At 45.4% G+C, this 21734-nt stretch overlaps 2 protein-coding genes across 2 annotated transcripts in view; one reads left to right on the plus strand and one right to left on the minus strand.

Moving 5' to 3' along the window:
* slc71a2a (solute carrier family 71 member 2a) overlaps window positions 1-2333 on the minus strand; it is a 10747-nt gene extending 8414 nt beyond the window's left edge. Inside the window, exons 1-2 of the mRNA XM_084482764.1 lie at window positions 2097-2333; window positions 997-1086 (exon numbers count right to left, since the gene is read on the minus strand). Of these exons, the coding sequence (XP_084338890.1) occupies window positions 997-1086; window positions 2097-2129 (123 nt within the window). The 5' untranslated portion in view covers window positions 2130-2333. The remainder of the gene's footprint in view (window positions 1-996; window positions 1087-2096) is intronic.
* A 4355-nt stretch (window positions 2334-6688) lies between these two features.
* Window positions 6689-21335, plus strand: LOC311362846 (uncharacterized protein; the record flags this gene model as incomplete). The annotated part of the gene is made up of 17 exons (XM_084482733.1): window positions 6689-6750; window positions 8516-8582; window positions 9929-9981; window positions 11383-11471; window positions 12222-12368; window positions 12468-12498; window positions 12911-13011; window positions 14836-14921; window positions 15028-15106; window positions 15786-15871; window positions 16354-16441; window positions 16762-16810; window positions 17628-17718; window positions 19122-19222; window positions 20381-20465; window positions 20539-20643; window positions 21237-21335. 17 exons carry the CDS (start codon window positions 6689-6691, stop codon window positions 21333-21335), a joined length of 1419 nt encoding a protein of 472 aa, XP_084338859.1.
* Between the last annotated feature and the right edge of the window lie 399 nt (window positions 21336-21734).

Here is a 21734-nt window from a genome sequence, read left to right on the forward strand (position 1 = left end):
TCCCAATTTATTTATAATATCTCAATATATATATTTAAAATCCCGCTGGACAATATATATATATGTATAATATGATAAGTATCTAATATCGTGATAAATATCTAATATTATGGTATGTATGTCTACTATCATATTATATATCTAATATCATGATATATATCTAATATCATAATAAATATCTAACATTATGATATATGTCTAATATCATGATAATGATATTAGACATATATATAATTCCCTGTATGATATCTATAGTTTGGGAGCACAATAAAACATGATCACGACCCAATGATGTCATGAAACCCATTCAGAGTGTGGAAACCAGCTCCGCTATGGAGGACGGGCTGGACGCGGGCTGCGACCCAACAAACTAAGGGTCTGAGTGCTCAGAGTTGGACATGTGTTCTCTATATACAAACTGAAACTGTGGTTTGGGCCTAAAGATCAAAAGGTCCCTGCCCTCAACAATGAAACGAGACCCTATATTAGATACGACAGTACACCACCCAGAGGCCTCTCTCCACGGTGTGTATCCAACAGGTGACAGTACACCACCCAGAGGCCTCTCTCCACGGTGTGTGTCCAACAGGTGACAGTACACCACCCAGAGGCCTCTCTCCACGGTGTGTGTCCAACAGGTGACAGTACACCACCCAGAGGCCTCTCTCCACGGTGTGTATCCAACAGGTGACAGTACACCACCCAGAGGCCTCTCTCCACGGTGTGTGTCCAACAGGTGACAGTACACCACCCAGAGGCCTCTCTCCACGGTGTGTGTCCAACAGGTGACAGTACACCACCCAGAGGCCTCTCTCCACGGTGTGTATCCAACAGGTGACAGTACACCACCCAGAGGCCTCTCTCCACGGTGTGTATCCAACAGGTGACAGTACACCACCCAGAGGCCTCTCTCCACGGTGTGTATCCAACAGGTGACAGTACACCACCCAGAGGCCTCTCTCCACGGTGTGTGTCCAACAGGGCAGGGGTTCTTACGGTGAGCATGGGCGTGGTCAGGAGTCCCCAGGCGAAGAACTCCAGGAAGATGACGACCACCGCATGGTAAATACTGGGTCTACCGATGCCCTGCTCACACACACACACACACACACACACACACACACACACACACGCACACACACATACAAGCACACACACACATGCACACAGACACACACACACACACGCACACAGACACACACACACACACACACACACACACACACACACACACACACACACACATACAAGCACACACACACACGTTATGTTACATTACATTATATTATGGTATATTATGGTTATATATTTCATTTTATCTTACATGATATGATATGTGATGTTATGTTACATTATATCAGTGTATTATATCATATTATATTATAATGGCCTATAATATATAAGCCTATCACAATATAATATACTATTATATATAGCATAATACTATCAATTATTACCTAATTAAATGGCCCAATCACGTTGACTGGAGTATGAACTGATGAAGGTATGAATCAAGGCAGAAGTTACTGCTCGGAGTTGGAGAGCAGAGCGTGAGAGGACCACTGATCAGAGTGAATGATAACGTTACGTAAGGCCGGATCGGTGGCGCTACGCGGCCGCGTTCCAACACTACATCACGTCTGGTGGACTCAGGTTCTGAGACACGGAGAGGATTATGATATCATGATCAGGTATGATATCATATCATCCTCCTCATCACATTGATGATGAGGAGGATGATATTATGATGGTGATGATGATGATGATGATGATTATTATTATATTATTATTGTGGTTATTAGATTATTTTTATTATGTTATTATTATTATTAATATTATTATTGTTGTTGTTGTACTTAAAAGCATGATGATAGGACGATGATTGTTATTATTATTATTATTATCGTTTTTATTATTATCATGGTTATTATCGTTATTATCATTTATACATTATTATGAGGATTGTGATTCGTGTTATGATGATGCTGATGATGCTGATGATGCGAGGATAGGATGATAATAATCCGTATGATTCCGATTATTTTGGTGGTGATTACTGTTCTGATTATGATTATGATTATGATGATCATACGCACCGTCGGCCCGTCTCTCATGATCCTCTTAACCATCAGGACGCGGCTGGCGCCCCGCGGCTCCTTCCCCTGCTCCGCCGGCAGCTCCTCGCATGTCGTCGGGGGGAGGCAGCATTCGTGACGGGTGGAGATCTGGGGCTCCCCCGGTGCTTCCAGGATGCCGAGAGGTGGGATGTCGCGGCGGCCGGGCAGCGGGGTGTGGAGGTCGGGGGTCTCCGGCGGGTCCAACGCGGCTACAGCAGTCGGCGATCGGTGCGCAAGATGGAGACCGCGCGTCGTTCAGTGGTTTACCGCCAGTCGGTGCGCGCGACCCGTGGCTAGCTCTGAGAACGCGGTTTAGAGGAGCGCGCCGGGCGTGCTCGCTTCGTGAGCAGCTGTGACGGTTTGTTGACTCCGCCCAGTTCGTGCACGTCGTCCACGGTCGCGCCCTGCTGGCGTGACGTCACACCCGAATGACCAGGGTGGGCGCGTGGGAAAAAAAAAAACGAGCGCACCCCAGTGATGGAGGAGGAAGAGCGGAGAGCGGGGAGGGCGGGAGACCGGCGGATCACGTGTCCCCTGATGCTCTGCGGGAGGCAGAAACGGTGACGGCAGGAGGATATTTAAACCGAATACGTCACATTAAGGAGTCACGTGACTTAATCATACAGACTTCACGGTCTTGAAACGTGATTGACAGTGCTGAACATAGAGTCGGTCCGGAGACCCTGAGCTGACAGGTCCAGAGCACTGTTGCCAGATAGGGACAGATTTCCCGCCCAATCTGGCAACACTGGTCCAGAGTCCTGCTGACGGCAGTGGGATTCGAACCCGCGACCTGAGGAGACCAGAGTTAGTCCAGGGCAGGGGCGTAGGGATGAGTTTAACATTGGGGGGGGGGACACATATCGGAAACTTGACAGATCCGTTAATGGTTTGAACAGAAATATGTCGTAAATTAACTACACAGCAAAACATTCACAAATATATTTATTCTAGCTACTAAAAATATACATTTGTAAAGGTAAAGGAAAACACATTTTTGGCAGTAATGAACTGATAAACATCAAACCAATTCTTTAATTGCAGGCCTAATCATCCAGTTTTGTAGAATAATAAATAACATGGGAAGAATATTGATCTAGATTTGAATTAAAATTTTCTGAATACAAAATTCTAAAAATGTATTCTAATCATTCTAAAAATGTGTTCAGATTCATAGCCTACTTCCTGACAAGCAGAACCTGGACAAGCTTCACTGCATATACAGACCTACTTTATAGCATTCCACCATTGCTATTTGGCCTATGGGTGTTATTCTGATATTGAAGCAAATCATGATCACTGTCCTATAGGATTACTGCTCACAACAAAGCTAATGGGGAAAAAAACAAATGTTTTTGGTAGGCCTATATTGGCCTACACATGTAAGAGAAAATATGAAAAGACATTGAATGAGTGTCGTGTGCAACTATCTATATTTTTATGAATTAGCCTGAAGCTTCAGAAAATTTTGAACAAAGCATAGTAGTGTATGTGTATGTGTGTGAGTGGTGAGTGTGTGTGTGTGTGTGTGTGTGTGTGTGTGTGTGTGTGTGTGTGTGTGTGTGTGTGTGTGTGTGTGTGTGTGTGTGTGTGTGTGTGTGAGACGTCAACCTCATAGAGCACAGAGACAAACGCTCTTCAAATTAGCCTACACATATTTGTTTGAGTGAATTTGCTCTAATATCGATTTGTTTGCTGACAGCCTGCTGTGGAATTGCGGACAGGTAACATCTAATTGGCCGCTGTAACAAGCAACGCCTTTAAAGTGGGAACGGTCTTGCGGTTCCTCTCAGTCAGTCCAAGTTTTGTTCATTATGGAAAGATCAACTCAACGGGAGCATTAGTGCCAGGCAGACACACGGCAACGTGACAAATTAGACATATATTTTGTAGGCCTACGGAATCTCCCTGCTTCTGATATGCGCGAACATCTCCGCCCAGCGCTGCGTTGTGCAGATTAAGTCGCGCAGCATTGCACTGTAGGCCTACGACCATCCCTGTTGCGTATGCCCTCACACATTGTTGAAATCATATGCTGGATGCTTTAATGTTTCTATGTTTTTTAGTTAATGATCGGGCTATAATAAGACCACGTTGGCTATGTAATCGCGGACAAGGGGACATTTCATAGTGGTTGGTTGAAACCGGGACAACCCTGCGCGCTGCCTTGAAGGCTCCGTTGGGGGCACAGAACACCATTCAGGGGGCCGGTGACAAGACGCTGTGTTCCGCTTTCAAAATTAAACCAAATATCCTTGCGGTATAATTTTTGGGTGGGACAAATGCGCCTGCCTACATTATTGGAGGGGACACGCCCCCCGGTTCCTACGCCCTTGGTCCAGGGTTACCGTCACGGTACAAGTTATTTCCCTCCTGTGACTCCCCAAGGCTTTTATTAGATATCCTATCATAAAAATAAATAAATAAAATAAATGAATATATAATAATATAATAATAACAACACTAAGACACTTTACTGAGATGATATAAGCACAGTGGAGTTATTATAAGGTAACGCTTACTTAATGACTAATAACGTGACATCAGAAGATCAGTTTGTGACGAACATGAACTTGATTTTTTTAAACTTAATAGTTATGCAATACACTTAATTATAAAGTTATGCAATACACTTAATTATAAATGTATTAATCATGTAGGTTTAACATGCAGGGACAGTCAAACAAGATGTTACAGACTAAATATACATATACTATATTAAATATATTATATAAATCTACAATGAGATTGTACTAATGATATACAATGTAATGAGATACAATGACAATGAGCCTGGATGCAAGTTAGTTAAAGGACTTGCATCAGTTAAAGGAACGAAAAGACGATGTTGATTTAAGCTTTAAGACCGGGGACTTGAGTTTCAGACTCTGAATTAAACATTAAGGTGAGAAACCCGAGCTGCTGATTCATTCAGAAGGTTAGGGGATCTGATGACAACATGAGGTTCATGTTCGCACCTCACTCTGTAACCCTTAACGCTCTGCTCCCTATAGACGTCCTGATTGTAATAAACTTGACATTATTAGGAAGTTGAATAATATTAATAATCACGATAGTAAAATGATAATAATATTAAAATAGTTATAATATACATTTATATTATTGTTGTTGGTGTGAGTATTTTTATTCTATTCTTTACTATTCCACAAAACATTTACTGTACCGCTGCTAGGAAACTGTTGCCTATGGCAACCTCCACCCCCCCGGTGGGGGGGGGCTCCTCCATGTGACCCCCCCCCCCCCCCCCCCCCCCCCCCCCGGTGGGGTGGGGCTCCTCCATGTGACCCCTCCCCCCCCCCCCGGTGGGGTGGGGCTCCTCCATGTGACCCCCCCCCCCCCCCCCCCCCCCCCCGGTGGGGTGGGGCTCCTCCATGTGACCCCTCCCCCCCCCCCCCCCCCCCCGGTGGGGTGGGGCTCCTCCATGTGACCCCTCCCCCCCCCCCGGTGGGGTGGGGCTCCTCCATGTGACCCAGGGCGGTCCCAGCGCAGCACAGACACCTCGGCGCCACGCAGCAGTCCAGTGTCGGGGGAACGGCGGAGCTGACGGTCCTCAATCCACCAGCCTGCAGGTGAGCCTCACAACGCTGCACCTCTGGACACGTTTAGACTGACTACCCTGACTAACCACTCCTACATCTCTCTACCCTGACTAACCACTCCTACATCTCTCTACCCTGACTAACCACTCCTACGTCTCTCTACCCTGACTAACCACTCCTACATCAGCCTACGTCTCTCTACCCTGACTAACACCTCCTACATCAGCCTACATCTCTCTACCCTGACTAACCTCTCCTACATCAGCCTACGTCTCTCTACCCTGACTAACCTCTCCTACATCAGCCTACGTCTCTCTACCCTAACTAACCACTCCTACATCTCTCTACCCTGACTAACCACTCCTACATCTCTCTACCCTAACTAACCTCTCCTACATCAGCCTACGTCTCTCTACCCTGACTAACCTCTCCTACATCAGCCTACATCTCTCTACCCTGACTAACCACTCCTACGTCTCTCTACCCTGACTAACCACTCCTACATCAGCCTACGTCTCTCTACCCTGACTAACCACTCCTACATCAGCCTACGTCTCTCTACCCTGACTAACCTCTCCTACATCAGCCTACGTCTCTCTACCCTGACTAACCACTCCTACATCAGCCTACGTCTCTCTACCCTGACTAACCTCTCCTACATCAGCCTACGTCTCTCTACCCTGACTAACCACTCCTACATCAGCCTACGTCTCTCTACCCTGACTAACCTCTCCTACATCAGCCTACGTCTCTCTACCCTGACTAACCACTCCTACATCAGCCTACGTCTCTCTACCCTGACTAACCACTCCTACGTCTCTCTACCCTGACTAACCACTCCTACATCAGCCTACGTCTCTCTATCCTACCTAACCATGACTACGTCACGGCTGTGTGTGTGGGGCTTATATGTGTGTTTGTGTGTGTGTGTGTGTGTGTGTGTGTGTGTGTGTGTGTGTATGTGTGTGTGTGTGTGTACGTACATGCATGCGCGTGCGTGTGTGTGTGTAGATGGCGCTGGCTAGTGGACACTGGGTGGAGAAGGAGAGCAGAGGAGACCCACCGAGTCCCAGGTTTATATTTTATAGAATACTAATTATAGGATTATAATAATCCAATAATAATAACAATACATTTGTCTACAAATATCACGAAATATCAAGAAGCAATGATTAAAGTAAACATTCATGTAATAACTACACAGATCCAAGTTAAATCAGATACAGACTTGGGGCCCTATTTTGCACCCAGTGCAATTGACTTTCTACACTGACGCATGTATCGTTGCTAGTTTGCACCCGGCGCAAAGCTGATTTTCTTCCGCAGCAACCAGGTGCCACTACACTTGCGCCTGGAGAGGTGTGTCGGCGAAAAGCAGAGGCATGTCCTGGCGCAAATTATACTTTGTGCTATTTTAGTGATCTAAAAATTGCCTGACCGAAAAATTCCTGGTCTTATGGTGCTATCCATTTGTTTGGTACGCCCACCATTCCAGTCGGATCTCCCAGCTTTCTTGCGGCATTGAGGCACGCCTCCTTTTCTTTGGGGATATCAGCTCCCACTGAGGCTTCTGATGAGTAACCGAGTCGCCAAAGAGCCCAGTCACGCTCAACGAACGAAGATGGCTGCGCCTGTAGTTAATAAAGTTGAGATGTATTTTCTTTCTCTTTGTTCCACGTCGGTGTCTTTAATGTCGACGTACACTGCTCTTACACACTTGATTACGTTGCTGCTTTAATCCGGTCACCAATGTATGCATTGCACGGTCTTGCTGTGCGTGCAATACAATGTAAAGTTTTGTTTTCGAGCTGGTTTGCTTTTGTTGGCGTACCAGCACACAAGGCCAAATGGATAGCAGCATAAATGCACTAATGGATAGCGCAGTCGGAACTGCAACATACGCTTATGCTGCTATCCATTGGGCCTTTTGTGCTGGTACGCCGACCCAACGAGAACGACCCGGCTCTTCCCACCTTAAAAGTGTTCCAGTGGGGAGGGGAGATGGATGGGAGATGGAACTCTCATTGGTTTATTGCACGTTACGCCCAAAACACAGCCCAACCCATTTTAGATTTGCGTCGGGCGCAAAGCTCATTTATATCACCATCATAATAGCAACATCGCCGTAGAACCGCCCACAAAGCTACTTCGACTGCGTTTGAGACCGTCTAAAGGCCGCAGTATCCCAAGTTGTCGCGCGACATTGTGACGTCATGGGAGCGCCGTGACTATTTATACTCGCGCTGGCGGCCGCGACACTGTTTGCAGTCTTCTCCTGAACAGAGGTGTCGCCACTGAGGAAAGGCTACCGACTTTTTACTATTTCCACGCACCAGAAGAAGAATAAAACGTAAACAATGGCAGAGCTGGCAGCAGCAATGATGCAAATTTTGCAAATCGGTCGCGGAGGTTTTTCCATATTTTGTGGCATGTGGCCTCATCCTTTCCAACATTAGTTGCGATTTCTCGCCATGAATTTCTGCACCTCTGGGCATCCCCGTGTTCTTTCATTGAAGTGTCATACAGGTGCCTAGAGAGGCGCACTTGCTCGGAAAGCTTGCCTTCGAAATGTTCCGTCTTGTGCTTCCGCTTTGTCGCGTGCCACTGAAAAAAAAGAGTGGTGTGCGACGCGGCGCGACAGGGCTTAAATCCTGTCGCGCCGGCGAGATCTACGTCATTTTGACGTCACATTGTCGCGCGACAACTTGGGAACGGCGAGTATACTGGGGCCTTTACTAGGGCCCTTGATGTTAAAGCGACCAGGCGTTATTCATGTAGTTATAATACTGTGGGTTTATTTTTTGTGCAGTGTTTTGTAACTTCTGTTTGTTTCTGTAGACATGGCCACGCCTTGGCTGTAGCAGGCAACGTAGCCTTTCTGTTCGGAGGAGCCAGAAGCCGTCAGGTGTGTAACTCATCTCATTTACATTTAGTAATTAGCACAACTCATCTTACATTTACATTTAGTCATAGACAGTTCAATTTCAGTCATCAGCAGGCCTAATTGAATGCTCTTCAGTTACCCTTATCCAAAGCTGAGAGCAATAAGGCATACACTCAATTGAAGGAGCTGGAAAAAATATATCAGTGCAGAACAGGAAAGTTAAGAGATTAGCCATACGAGTCACAAATACATGGACGGTTAGTCGCTTTAGTTAATCAACTGTAACCTTGTGAAAAGGTGAAAATCCCTTCTCACTGTCTCTGCCCTTCAATCATATTGAATGTGGTATATGTGTTACGATCGCGGTAGTGTTAGTTTGGACCCCGAAATGCAGAGACAGAGGCGGAACAGATTATCCACGGTTTTATTAATAAAAACCCAAAAGGACATCCAGTGAGGCAGGCGAAGACAGGAGCGGGTAGGCGAAGGCACGGGAAACACAGAGGTCCGATAGTCATCCGACGGTCAGGAAAATGCGAATAACATGGAATAATCTGGCGCAGACGAGAAGTCCCCGCAAGGCTTAAGTAGAGACGCGTGATGATGATGAGGTCCAGGTGTGCCTTGTTGCGGTGCCCAGCCCATCTAGCCACGCTCCGTCTACTTCCCCCGTGCACACACATAAATAACGTGACACAAACCCAGAACCCAATATGTACTTCCGTAGCAGTAGGGGGCAGAAGTTTATTCCAGCCTTGGCCAGGGAATCTTCCCCTTGTTAATGGTCCGGCCCAATCAATCCACCTGGGACTGATTGACTTATTTAAGGTGAGTCTCATGTTGGGGCTGGAGGAGGTGCTGGCTTGACGAGAGGCCGGTACTAGAAGCACATGTCAATAAAACACTTTTTTGTCCGAACACAATTGCCCTCGTTTTTGCCCACATTCTCCAATCCGGTGGGGTGACCACGCCCCTCGTCCCCCACGTCCCTCACAAACCTGTGCTTATCCAACCAGGTAGTGAGAACTCCTATTTAGGCATAATGCATTATTGCTAATTGCTTGACTTAGTTTGTCATTACTTAAGAGGTTAATTGTTCATTATTTGGGTTATTTCCTCATGCCTGAACCATCAGGCAGTAATGAAGAAGCCCCCTCATCATTGGATCAGAGTCAATATTAATAACGGATGTCTTCCTACAGGAGGATACAGAATACCTCAATGATTTCTACATGCTTACAGGTGAGTCTTTCCTTCACAGACGACAGACAGACATACGGAGAATGATCCTATGGATTAAGAGGGAGGGAGGACAGACGAGTGATGAGGATGTTTGTGTAGTTTCCCCAGACCATGTGACCTGGGAGATGATCCCCCACTCCGGAGACATCCCTGCTCCAAGAGGTGGACACGCCTTCTGGTAAACACTAAGCTGCACATGTTCACCTCCGACCACCAGGAGGCAGTCAGTACCTTAAACACTAATGCCCCTTTTCCACCGACAGTACCAGCTGAACTCGCCTCGACTTGGCCCGCCTTTTTTTGCGTTTCCATCGGCATTGACTTTTTTTAGTAGCACCCCCGTCGAGGTTCCAAGCCATATATATATATATAAGCACAAGTTTTTGTATGAGCTAAAACCCCTGAAAGAGGACTGTTTGTGTTCAAAAAAGGCGAGTTAGGCATTGTGGTGCAGCCTTTATCTCAGACCTGCTCCCAAGGGGGACACAGATCGGCGTTTCGCCTTGTGTGTCGCTCCTTTCCCGGGGCTAGAGTTAGGCTGCGAGTGGTTGTGTGTGTCCGGCGTGGCTGGAGCCCACAGACCTGCTCCCGAGGGGGACACAGATCAGCGTTTTTCTGTTTCGTTTTAGTGTCGTTCCTTTCCCAGGGCTCGAGTTTCGCCTCTCCCGTCTCCCGGGATTAAAACCTAATGACGACCCGCCCACATTGAATAGGTTCTTTTCTACGACCCGCCCATGTTGAAGAGGTAGTTTTTTAGATTGAAACGCGACGTGCCTGGAACCAAACCAAGTCGTGCCGCACTAAGTTGTGGCGAGTTGAGCTGGTACTGTCGGTGGAAAAGCGGCACAAGCTGCACGCGTTCACCTCTGACCACCAGGGGGCAGTCAGTACCTTAAACATTAAGCTGCACGCGTTTACCTCTGACCACCAGGGGGCAGTCAGTACCTTCTGCACAGTTTCTCCACACCAGGATACGCTACATTTTAAAATGATTGAACTGCATCTCATTAGAGGGTATTTTTTTAATTTCACAGCATTGTATTTTATACATTTCTCTAAACAATGTTAAGGAAACAGGACGAGCGAATCCAAACGCTGGACACAGGGAGGCGGAGACAGGGTGAAAGGAAGTGGGATTTATTGGAACCAAGGGGTGGTCAGGCAGGCGAGAATTCATTAACGGGCAGGCGGTCAGGAAGGTAAGGGTTCGGCAGCAGGCGGGTGGTCAGGCAGGCAGGTGTTCGGCAATGGTAGACAGAACGGCGAACTAGAGGACAAGAAAAGGGTTACGAGGAAGTCAGGGAAACTGAACTAAACTCAAATAATGCTGGTAGGACCGATACGAACTTGGTAGTTCTATACGACGAACTGGCTGATAGAAGATCACCGACTGAAGTAGGGAATGGAGATTGCAGATTGCAGACAGGTGTGTTGGGAGAATGAGGACCAGTGGCGACAAGCGGCCACTAGATGGGGGTGTTGGACCGTGTAGCCGGACGTGGCGTAACAAACAATGAGACATTAAATGAGATAATAGCGGGACTGGGAGTGTTGAGGGTGGCTGGTGCTGTTCCCGCAGTGTGGTGAAGGGCAGCTTGTACCTGTTTGGAGGAACATCAGACCCCTGCGCCACAGCCTGCCTGCCCGGGGTCCACTGCTTCGACATCGGTGAGAACGGACAGCAGCCACGTTACCGGCCGACACATTTCATGGCTCACATTGAAGAGTGGGTTATGGTTAGGACATCTGTTTTATGTAGTCCGTTTCTGTAATCTGTAGTCTGGTTTGCAGTGAAACATGTTACATTAAAGGGGTTGTTCGGAATTTTGGACATCGGGTCTCATTTCCAGTTGAGCCAGTGTGTTATTGATCACTGGAGACCGTTTTCAACACGTCTCATTCAGTTATTCTAGTTGCAGAAATCGCCGGTGCTAGGCTAGCGCAAGTCGAGGGGAACCGCTAGCCTGTCAATAAAAACTGTTTTACCCACTCCACAGTACACCCGAGGCAAACAAATTATAACGCCAGACTATCTATGTAAATGTCTGTGTTGATAGAACAATGTTCCCTTGCATTGCATTTAGATTATAATCCCTGTAGGTGGAAGCAGGCTACGGCAGCGGCGGACTGATATTACCTGGAGTGCGCGTCTCTGTTTACGTTCTGCTGTAGTGCATCGGTTGCTACACCGGAGCAAAGTGAAATTCCGCCGCTGCTGACAAAGTAGTCCCTCAAAATGTAATGCGATCATTGCGATACAAGGATACTTTTATTTCTAACATTATTCTATCAACACAGACATTTACAGACATTTATTTGGGTCAGATGTCCAAAATTCCGAACTACCCCTTTAACTATGGTGTGGATTCTAACATGTAATCTGGAGTGGATTCTCACATCGTGTCGTTTTTGTCCCAGTGTCACTCACATGGGAGGAGCTAGTGACGGGGGGCGTGGCACTCAGAACACTGGGACACAGCTCTGTTGCCGTGGGTGACAGCATCTACGTGTATGGAGGAACTGTGGGGGGGGTGGCCTCGGATGACCTCATGGTTTTCAACACAGGTCAGTCTCTGCCTGTCTGTCAATTCATCTGTCTGTCACCCTGTGGGTCTGAGTAGGATGTCATCTCCTGTCTCTCAGTGTCTTGTGCGTGGACACCAGTGAAGACCAGTGGGAGCCAGCCTTCTGCACGGTAACTCTCTCATCACCTCCTCCTCTTATACAGCTCTTCTCCTCTCCTCCTCTTGTCACCTCCTCCTGTACTAGCCTCCTCTCCTCTTTTTCTCTCTCCTCCTCCTGTACTACCCTCCTCTCCTCTTTTTCTCTCTCCTCCTCCTGTACTAGCCTTCTCTCCTCTCCTCCTGCTCTCCTCCTCTCTCCCTGTCTCCTCTCCTCCTCTCTCCTCATCCTCTCTCCTCTCCTCCTCTTGTACTCCTCCTCTCCCCTCTTATCTCCTCCTCTCATCCTCCTCTCTCCCCTCCTCTCCTCCTCTCCCTTCTCCTCCTCCTGTACTCCTCCTCTCCTCCTCTCCCCTCCTATTTCCTCCTCTCCTCTCCTCCTCTCTCTGCCTCCTGTATTTCTTCTCTCTCCTCTGTGTGTGTCAGGTTTGGCCCGAGCTGTGCTGTGGTTGGTGAGCAGGTCTTTATGTTCGGAGGTCGTGGGGAGGAGGGGGAGTTCTACAGAGACCTCCACCTTCTACACACAGGTACACACACACACACACACACACACACACACACACACACACACACACACACACACACACACACAGACACACAGACAGGTAGAAACCAGACAGATAGACACCAGACCAACACAGTCTCACTCCGAGAACGTCAAATTCCGACTGTTGGCAAGGGCACTTTAGTGTCTGTCACTGACGGGAAAAGTTTCCTTCAGTGTAGTCTGCAGATGGAGAGGGGGTTCAATTCACTACAATGCAATGCCATCCCCGGCGATGATCATTTAGGTTATCATGTGTGAGAGGTCATTCCTCCTCCTGAGTGTGTATTGACTATTTCTGGTGATTGAAATGCTCATTGCAAGCTTCCTATTTATGTCTAGTGTACCCCTACTGTCGACAAGCAACACCCCCCCCCCTCCCCATATGGATATGGAGAATTGTTGCCATGTCCCAGTGGTGGTCAGTGTTGGGAAAGTTCACTTTCTACATGAACTAGTTCAAAGTTCAGTTCATAGTTCATAATAAAAAAAATTTAAACTAAGTTCACAGTTCCAAAAATGAACTAGTTCGTAGTTCTTTTTTTCAATATGTTGCTGCAAGCTCTTATTTCGGACCCAACGCTTTCTCAGTTTAACTTCACTCAGTAGGGTGCCAGATTTCTAAAGACCCTTCCTGGCGAAAACCCGGCTAAAACACACGGGCCTTAAAGGACTATTCTGGTATTTTGAACATTGCCCCCTTTCTGGTTTGTCTAGGATGAAATAGAGTGGTTGACACCGAATGTTGACGATTGGTCCTGTCTCGGGTATTTGGCTCATTTAGAACCTCTTTGAAAGACCAGCAGCCGCCACTGGTGTGTGTGTGTGTGTGTGTGTGTGTGTGTGTGTGTGTGTGTGTGTGTGTGTGTGTGTGTGTGTGTGTGTGTGTGTGTGTGTGTGTGTGTGTGTGTGTGTGTGTGTGTGTGTGTGTGTGTGTGTGTGTGTGTGTGTGGTCTCCATATATAATAAATAAATATATTTATTTATTCCACCCAGAATAAAAAGTATGTCCGGCATTTTCACAGAAATAATTCCTAATAACTATGCAATAGGAAAGATGCGCACAGTGTCTATTAGAGCCGTAGTCGGGTTAATACAGGAGTGAATGGGCTGCTGGAGCACCCACGTCAAACATCACCGGGGATGGCATTACATCGTAGTGAATTGAACCTCCTCTCCGTCTGCAGACTACGCTGAAGGATACTTTTCCCGTCAGTGACAGACGCCGAAGTGCCCTTGCCAACAGTCGGAAGTTGACGTTCTCGGAGTGAGACTGTGTTGACCAGACAGGTAGACACCAGACAGACAGATAGACAGGTAGACTCCAGACAGACAGGTAGACACCAGACAGGTAGACACCAGACAGGTAGACACCAGACAGGTAGACTCCAGACAGACAGGTAGACTCCAGACAGACAGGTAGACACCAGACAGGTAGACTCCAGACAGACAGGTAGACACCAGACAGGTAGACTCCAGACAGACAGGTAGACACCAGACAGGTAGACTCCAGACAGACATAGACACCAGACAGGTAGACACCAGACAGGTAGACACCAGACAGGTAGACACCAGACAGACAGATAGACACCAGACAGGTAGACTCCAGACAGACAGGTAGACTCCAGACAGGTAGACACCAGACAGACAGGTAGACTCCAGACAGACAGGTAGACTCCAGACAGGTAGACACCAGACAGACAGATAGACACCAGACAGGTAGACTCCAGACAGATGGAAACCAGACAGGTAGACTCACAGGTACATCCAGATGGACGGACGGACAGTGTGCTGTCTGTTTCTCTAGAGAAGCTGGTGTGGGAGCGATTTGAGCTGAAAGGAGAATCACCAGCCCCCTGCACAGAGCAGACCCTGACCGCACACCATGACAAGGTGTACACACACGCACACGCACACGCACACACACACACGTGTGTGTGTGTTTGTAGTTATTGTGTGTGTTGTGTTTGTGTAGTAATCCTGTGTTGTGTGTGTGCAGGACCTCTACCTGTTTGGCGGTCTGACCACAGAGGGAGACGGACACGTCTCAGTAAATGAAATATATAAGCTGAGTCTAAGTGGGTATAAAGTCAGTCTGTCCCTCCGTCTTTCTACTTGTCTGGCTGTTAGCCTTTCCACCTGTTAAACTGTCTGTTGGTCTGTCTATATCTGTCTTTCTATTCTTTTCTATTCTAGTCCTACCAGTCTGTCTACCTGTCTGTGTCTACCTGTCAGTCTATATATCTTTCTGTCTATCTGTTTGTCTACCTGTCTGACTCCCTATCTGTCTGTCCACCTGTCTGCCTATACATCTGTTTTCTGTCATTACCTGTCTACCTGTCTGTCTACCTGTCTGTCTGTCATTACCTGTCTGCATGTCTACCAGTCTGTCTACCTGTCTGTCTGTCTACCTGTCTGTCTATCTACCTGTCTGTCTGTCTACCTGTCTGTCTACCAGTCTGTCTACCTGTCTGTCTACCTGTCTGTCTATCTACCAGTCTACCAGTCTGTCTACCTGTCTGTCTGTCTACCTACCAGTCTGTCTACCTGTCTGTCTGTCTACCAGTCTGTCTACCAGTCTGTCTACCAGTCTGTCTACCTGTCTGTCTGTCTACCTACCTGTCTGTCTATCTACCAGTCTGTCTACCAGTCTGTCTACCTGTCTGTCTGTCTACCTGTCTGTCTACCTGTCTGTCTGTCTACCTGTCTGTCTGTCTACCAGTCTGTCTACCAGTCTGTCTACCTGTCTGTCTGCAGGTAAACTGAAGTGGAAGGTGCCTCTCTATGTGGGGATCCCCCCGGCCCGTCGCCATGGACACACAGCCTTCATCCTCCACAGCCACGTGAATACACCTCAATATGTACAACAGCACTAGGACTCTGAACACCCATGAGCATTACAGGTGTTTCTAATAACCGTGAAACACATTGACGGCCTTAAGCTGTAAACTCATTGGAATCACAACCGCCACCAAAGTGATGCCAACAGACCCTTACTTTACTGGCTGCAGAATAAACGGAAACATCCAGATAAATTAACATGATACAGAGTAGCTGGCCTGCGATTACGTTTAGACCAGCATGTACAGCAAAGCAGTGTGCAGTGCAGAAAAATGTTTCCTGTCTTTGTTTTCTGTTGCTTGGCAACAGTGCAGTACCAGTCGAGTTGTGGAACTATTTGTGTGGACAGAGTTAAATGAATAATAAATAAACAAAAGAAACGACTGTACAAACTTCAAACTTTATATATATATATATATATATATATATATATATATATATATATATAAATAAATAAAGCAGTCTGGGTTTGTTTGATTGACAGCTGTATATATTTGGAGGAAAGAACGAGGAAGAGGAGTTCAATGATCTGAAGGTGATGAAGCTCATCAACCCCTCAGAGCGACAGCCAGGTAGGCCAATGTGTAGGTCTGTTGGTTTTACCATAGGATCACGTTACCGTAGTGATTGTGTTGCTATAGTGATAATGTTGTAGTGTCATAATGTCATAGTGATGTTACTGTAGCCTTAGTGCTCGTTGTACCGTTGTGATGGTGTTACCATAGTAATGGTCCTGCCAAAGCGAAATTAGGGTTACCATAGCAAAGCAGTTACAATAGGAATGGTGTTATCGTAGGAAAGGTGTTACCGTAGCAATATTGCCAGAGGGATAGTGTTATGGCGAATCGGTGATGGTGTTACCATAGTGATAACCCGTTGTTTTTCTCTGTAGTCATGAAGGAGATTCTGTCTGAGTTTGGTCTGCAGGGAGTCAACCACAGGTAATGGATTCCCCCCAATGCCTGTGCATACTGTATATATACTAGTACAATCATATACTAGTATACCAAACACATACCACACTAATAGTATCCCTCTGAATACACGAATGGCCTTTTCCCACCGACAGTACCAGCTCAACTCTCCTCGACTTAGCCCGCCCAATCACCAGAATGAGGTACCTGGTACCTGGTACCTGGTACCTGCTAACTGGTACATTTTTAGTCTCACCTCGGTCGCGGTTCCAAGAGAGCTGATCTGATACTTTTGTGTGTAAACAGTCAACAATAGTGATTGATTATTGATCGACATGGAAGGAACAAGTACACCATCACCTCCAAGTCCTCCATTGTTGAGTTCTGTGTAGCCCCAAGCCAAGCCCTTTATGTGTTGCGTGGATAAGTACGTCACTGCAGTTTGGCGCATGCGTGCTATGATGACCCGCCCACGTTGAAGAGGTACTTTATTCTAGATGGTACTGTCGGTGGAAAAAGGCCATAAGAGTACCACAACTCATCCAATATCAAATCACAAACAACACAATACATAGCACAGCAAACGCCCTCTCAGAAACATTTATGGTGTAACTCTGTTAATAATGTCCTATTACTATATATTCAAGTATGTATTATGGATATCAGTTATAATAACAAACTATTTATACATATTGATGTATATGTATATATGCAATGCACACAATACATGTAAATATATTGTGTGCATTGTATTGAGTATGTATTATATTGTAAAACAATTTAAAGTTTCAGATTGATGCATACTTAAATGTATTAAAACATGAATGTGGTTTTAAACTACTAGCTTCACTCCGACTAAGGTACCAAACATCAAGTACCAACTCAGACACCCACCTCCATCGCCCCCGGCAACCAGGGGCCAACCAGCAACACAGGTGTTCCTCTGACCAACCTACCACTTCCTGTACCGGAAACAAACTTCCTGTCGCCATATATACTGTATATATGTTGTGTTGTTCCTTTTCTACATCCCATCCTTAATGTTCCATACTGTTATTCATACTTCTGTTCATATTATCTGAAGGGATATCTGTCTGTCATGGTACTGATTAGTTGCCGTAGCAGTTGCAGAATTACTAAAATGCTGTTTTTCAAATTTCGGAACAGAGCTAGAAACCAAAACATCCTTATGATGATGTAAACCTAGCATGCTACCCTCAATATAAAGGTGTATAGTTAGCCTAGCATGCTACCCTCAAGATAAAGGTGTATAGTTAGCCTAGCATGCTACCCTTAAGATAAAGATATATAGCTAACCTAGCATGCTATCCTTAAAATAATGCAATTAACCTACCATGCTATCCTTAAAGGGATACTTCATCCATTTGCATTAAGCTTTGTATCGTTAGAAACCCAGTCATATTTTTGAATGGTTGTGCATCATTCCTTCATTTTCCCCTGAGACGGGAAAGATCTGTATCTACCTCTAACTTCTCTCACTTTGTGCTTTAAATGACGCAAAATGACGATTTTTTGTAAGAGTGTAAGAGGGGTGGGGCGCTAAAAACTACAAGCACTAGTTCCAGTGGGTGGGACTTAGGGGTGTATGGTATAAGCGGTATATGGTATAAGCGGTATAGAGAGTACACCGGTGTGAATGTGCGCTACGGTTTGGATTTTGACGTTACCGTGTGACTGGTAGATAACACAAGCGTTAAAGAAGCAATGATGTAGTACCAGATAATATCATACAGAGGCGCACACAGCTTTTGGCCGTGTTCTATAAGATATTCTAGAACACTCCGGGAGCTCCGGCGGGAGACCTGGAGCTCTATATCTAAATAATATAATATAATATATAGATCTATAATATAATATATGCTACGCTACACGTGAACCTCCTAAGATGGTGCAATTTGAATGGTTCGCTATCTCGGGATATTGGGCAATATCCCATGATTGAGATCTCAAACTCGGGATATTGTTTTCATCGCGTGTGACAGTCGTCTTGTCACACTAATAAAAACGAATTAACCGCTAATAAAAAATAAATCCCCGCTTATTTATTGTTGGAGTGTTCATGTGTAGTATATACTAAAACAATTATTCACCTCAGACTCTGTGAATAGTGGGGAATAGCTATTCCCCACTATTCACTTCGCCTTCGGCGAATAATTGTTAAATATCACGGCCAAAAGCTGTGTGTGCCTGGATGATATTATGAATAAACGACTGCCGCGGGTTCTCTGATGCCCACTTTCAATACAGATTCATGTCTCCACCGGTGAAATGCTCCTTTAAGGTAAGGGAGAAGTTAACCTAGCATGCTATCCTTAAGGTAAGGGTGTATCGTGACTTTGGAGCAGTGAGGGACCAAGCCATGGATATGATCCACAAGGCCTTCTTTCTGCTGGACCAGGAGTTCCAGAAGCTGGACAGGTAAGGTAGAGGAGGACAGATCACATTCATTGGCTGTTTGATTAAAGACACTCTGGCATCCTCAGTTTCCTTTGTGACAGCATCCATTGCATAACAGCTGCATGTAATGATAGTAGTGATAGTAGTTTAGTTGCTTGGTTACATTGGGGAGTTAGTGATTGTAGTTTGGTTGCTTGGTTACATGGAGAGTTAATGATTGTAGTTTGGTTGCTTGGTTACATGGGGGAGTTAGTGGTTGTAGTTTGGTTGCTTGGTTACATGGGGAGTTAGTGATTGTAGTTTGTTTGCCTGGTTACAGGGGGAAGTTAGTTGTAGTTTGGTTGCCTGGTTACATGGGGGAGTTAGTGATTGTAGTTTGGATGCCTGGTTACAGGGGGAAGTTAGTTATTGTAGTTTGGTTGCTTGGTTACAAGGGGGAGTTAGTTATTGTAGTTTGGTTGCTTGGTAACATGGGGGAGTTAGTTATTGTAGTTTGGTTCCTTGGTTACAATGGGGAGGTAGTTATTGTAGTTTCATTGCTTGGTTACAGAGTTAGTGAGTGTAGTTTAGTTGTTTGGTTACATTGGGGAGTTAGTGATGTAGTTTGGTTACTTGGTTACATAGGGGAGTTAGTGGTTGTAATTTGGTTGCCTGGTTACATGGGGGAGTTAGTGATTGTAGTTTGGTTACAAGGGAGTTGCAGTTTGGTTGCCTGGTTACATGGGGGAGTTAGTGATTGTAGTTTGGATGCTTGGTTACATGGAAGAGTTAGTGATTGTAGTTTAGTTGCTTGGTTACAAGGGGGAGTTAGTTGTAGTTTGGTTGCTTGGTTACATAGAGTTAGTGAGTGTAGTTTAGTTGTTTGGTTACATTGTGGAGTTAGTGATGCAGTTTGGTTACTTGGTTACATGGGGGAGATAGTGATTGTAATTTGGTTGCATGGTTACATGAGGCAGTCAGTCATTGTAGTTTGGTTGCTTGGTTACAAGGGGGAGTTAGTTGTAGTTTGGTTGTTTGGTTACATGGAGAGTTAGTGGTTGTAGTTTGGTTGCTTGGTTACAAGGGGGAGTAAGTTATTTTAGTTTGGTTGCATGGTTACATAGGGGAGTTAGTGATTGTAGTTTGGTTGCTTGGTTACAAGGGGGAGTTAGTTATTGTAGTTTGCTTGCTTGGTTACAGGGGGAAGTTAGAGTTGGCCCAGGCTGCTACTGCCCTGCAAACTGAAAGAGAAGAGCTACGAACACAAAGACAGCAACAAGAACAGGTATATATTAATATATTGTTCCATTTGTACAGTATAAAACACTGTATTAACCCAGGTGTGTGTGTGTGTGTAGGAGCTGGAGGACATGTTACACAGACATCGTAGTCAGAATGAGTCCTGGCTGAAGGCCAGAGCGGTGGAGAACGACCGAGAGAAGAAGGAACTCTACACACTGAGGGTACCTCCTCAGTCAAGACATCATCCTTCTATATCACTCTTAACATCTATCACTCTATATACAACCCTCTTTCACTTTATACATATATACACACACACACACACACACACACACACACACACACACACACCTGTAAATCAGTCTATACATCATCCTTCTATATCACTCTTTACATCCATCACTCTATACTGTATATATATCACTCTTTCACTTTATATATATATATATAAACTATATATCATTCTATATCACATCCATCACTGAATGTATATATAATTCTTTCATTCTTTATATATATATCTCTATATATGCATCACTCTATACAACATCACCCTATATATAATTGTATATATCTTGTTTGTCATTTTGTGTATTTGTCACTATATAATATGAGGTTTGTGTGTGTTGGTAGAGGACGAGGTGTGTGTGTGTGTGTGTGTGTGTGTGTTGGTAGGAGGTGTTAATTTAACGAGGTGTTAATATAGGAGGAAGTGTTTATGTGTGTGTTGGTAGAGGAGGAGGTGTTAATATAATATAGGATGTGTTAATATAATATACATACAAGGAAGTGTTTGTTTTGTGTGTTGCTACAGGAGGAGGTGTTGCAGGAGCAGGAGCAGCTAAAGGAGGAGCAGGGCAACATACAGAAACGCAGCCAGCACCTCCTCTCCATCATGCAACAGTTTAGATAGACAGATGGATATACGTAGGTATAGAGAGAAAGACAGATTAATATAGATTAAAGATTAAAAGACAGACAGAGTAATATATAGATACAGACAGAGTAGTATAGGTGTAGAGACAGAGTAATATATATAGACCGACAGAGTAATATAGGTATAGAGAGGTAGTCATATAGAGTTATATAGATTGTGAAAGACAGACAGAATGATAAGAGTGAAAGACAGATCACATGATAGAGGGATCGACCAACAGACCCAGAACGACAGATATAGTGATAGTGACAGAAAGTCAGATAGAGATATAGTGATAGACAGACATAAGAATGACAGAGTGGGATAGATAGATGGATATGAATATAGATATATTTGACTGACTTGTTGGTGAGAATAAAATCCTTATAAACAGGA

The sequence above is a fragment of the Micromesistius poutassou genome (genome assembly GCF_964030765.1).
Source record: "Micromesistius poutassou genome assembly, chromosome: 18".
In the NCBI taxonomy this organism is placed as follows: domain Eukaryota; kingdom Metazoa; phylum Chordata; class Actinopteri; order Gadiformes; family Gadidae; genus Micromesistius; species Micromesistius poutassou.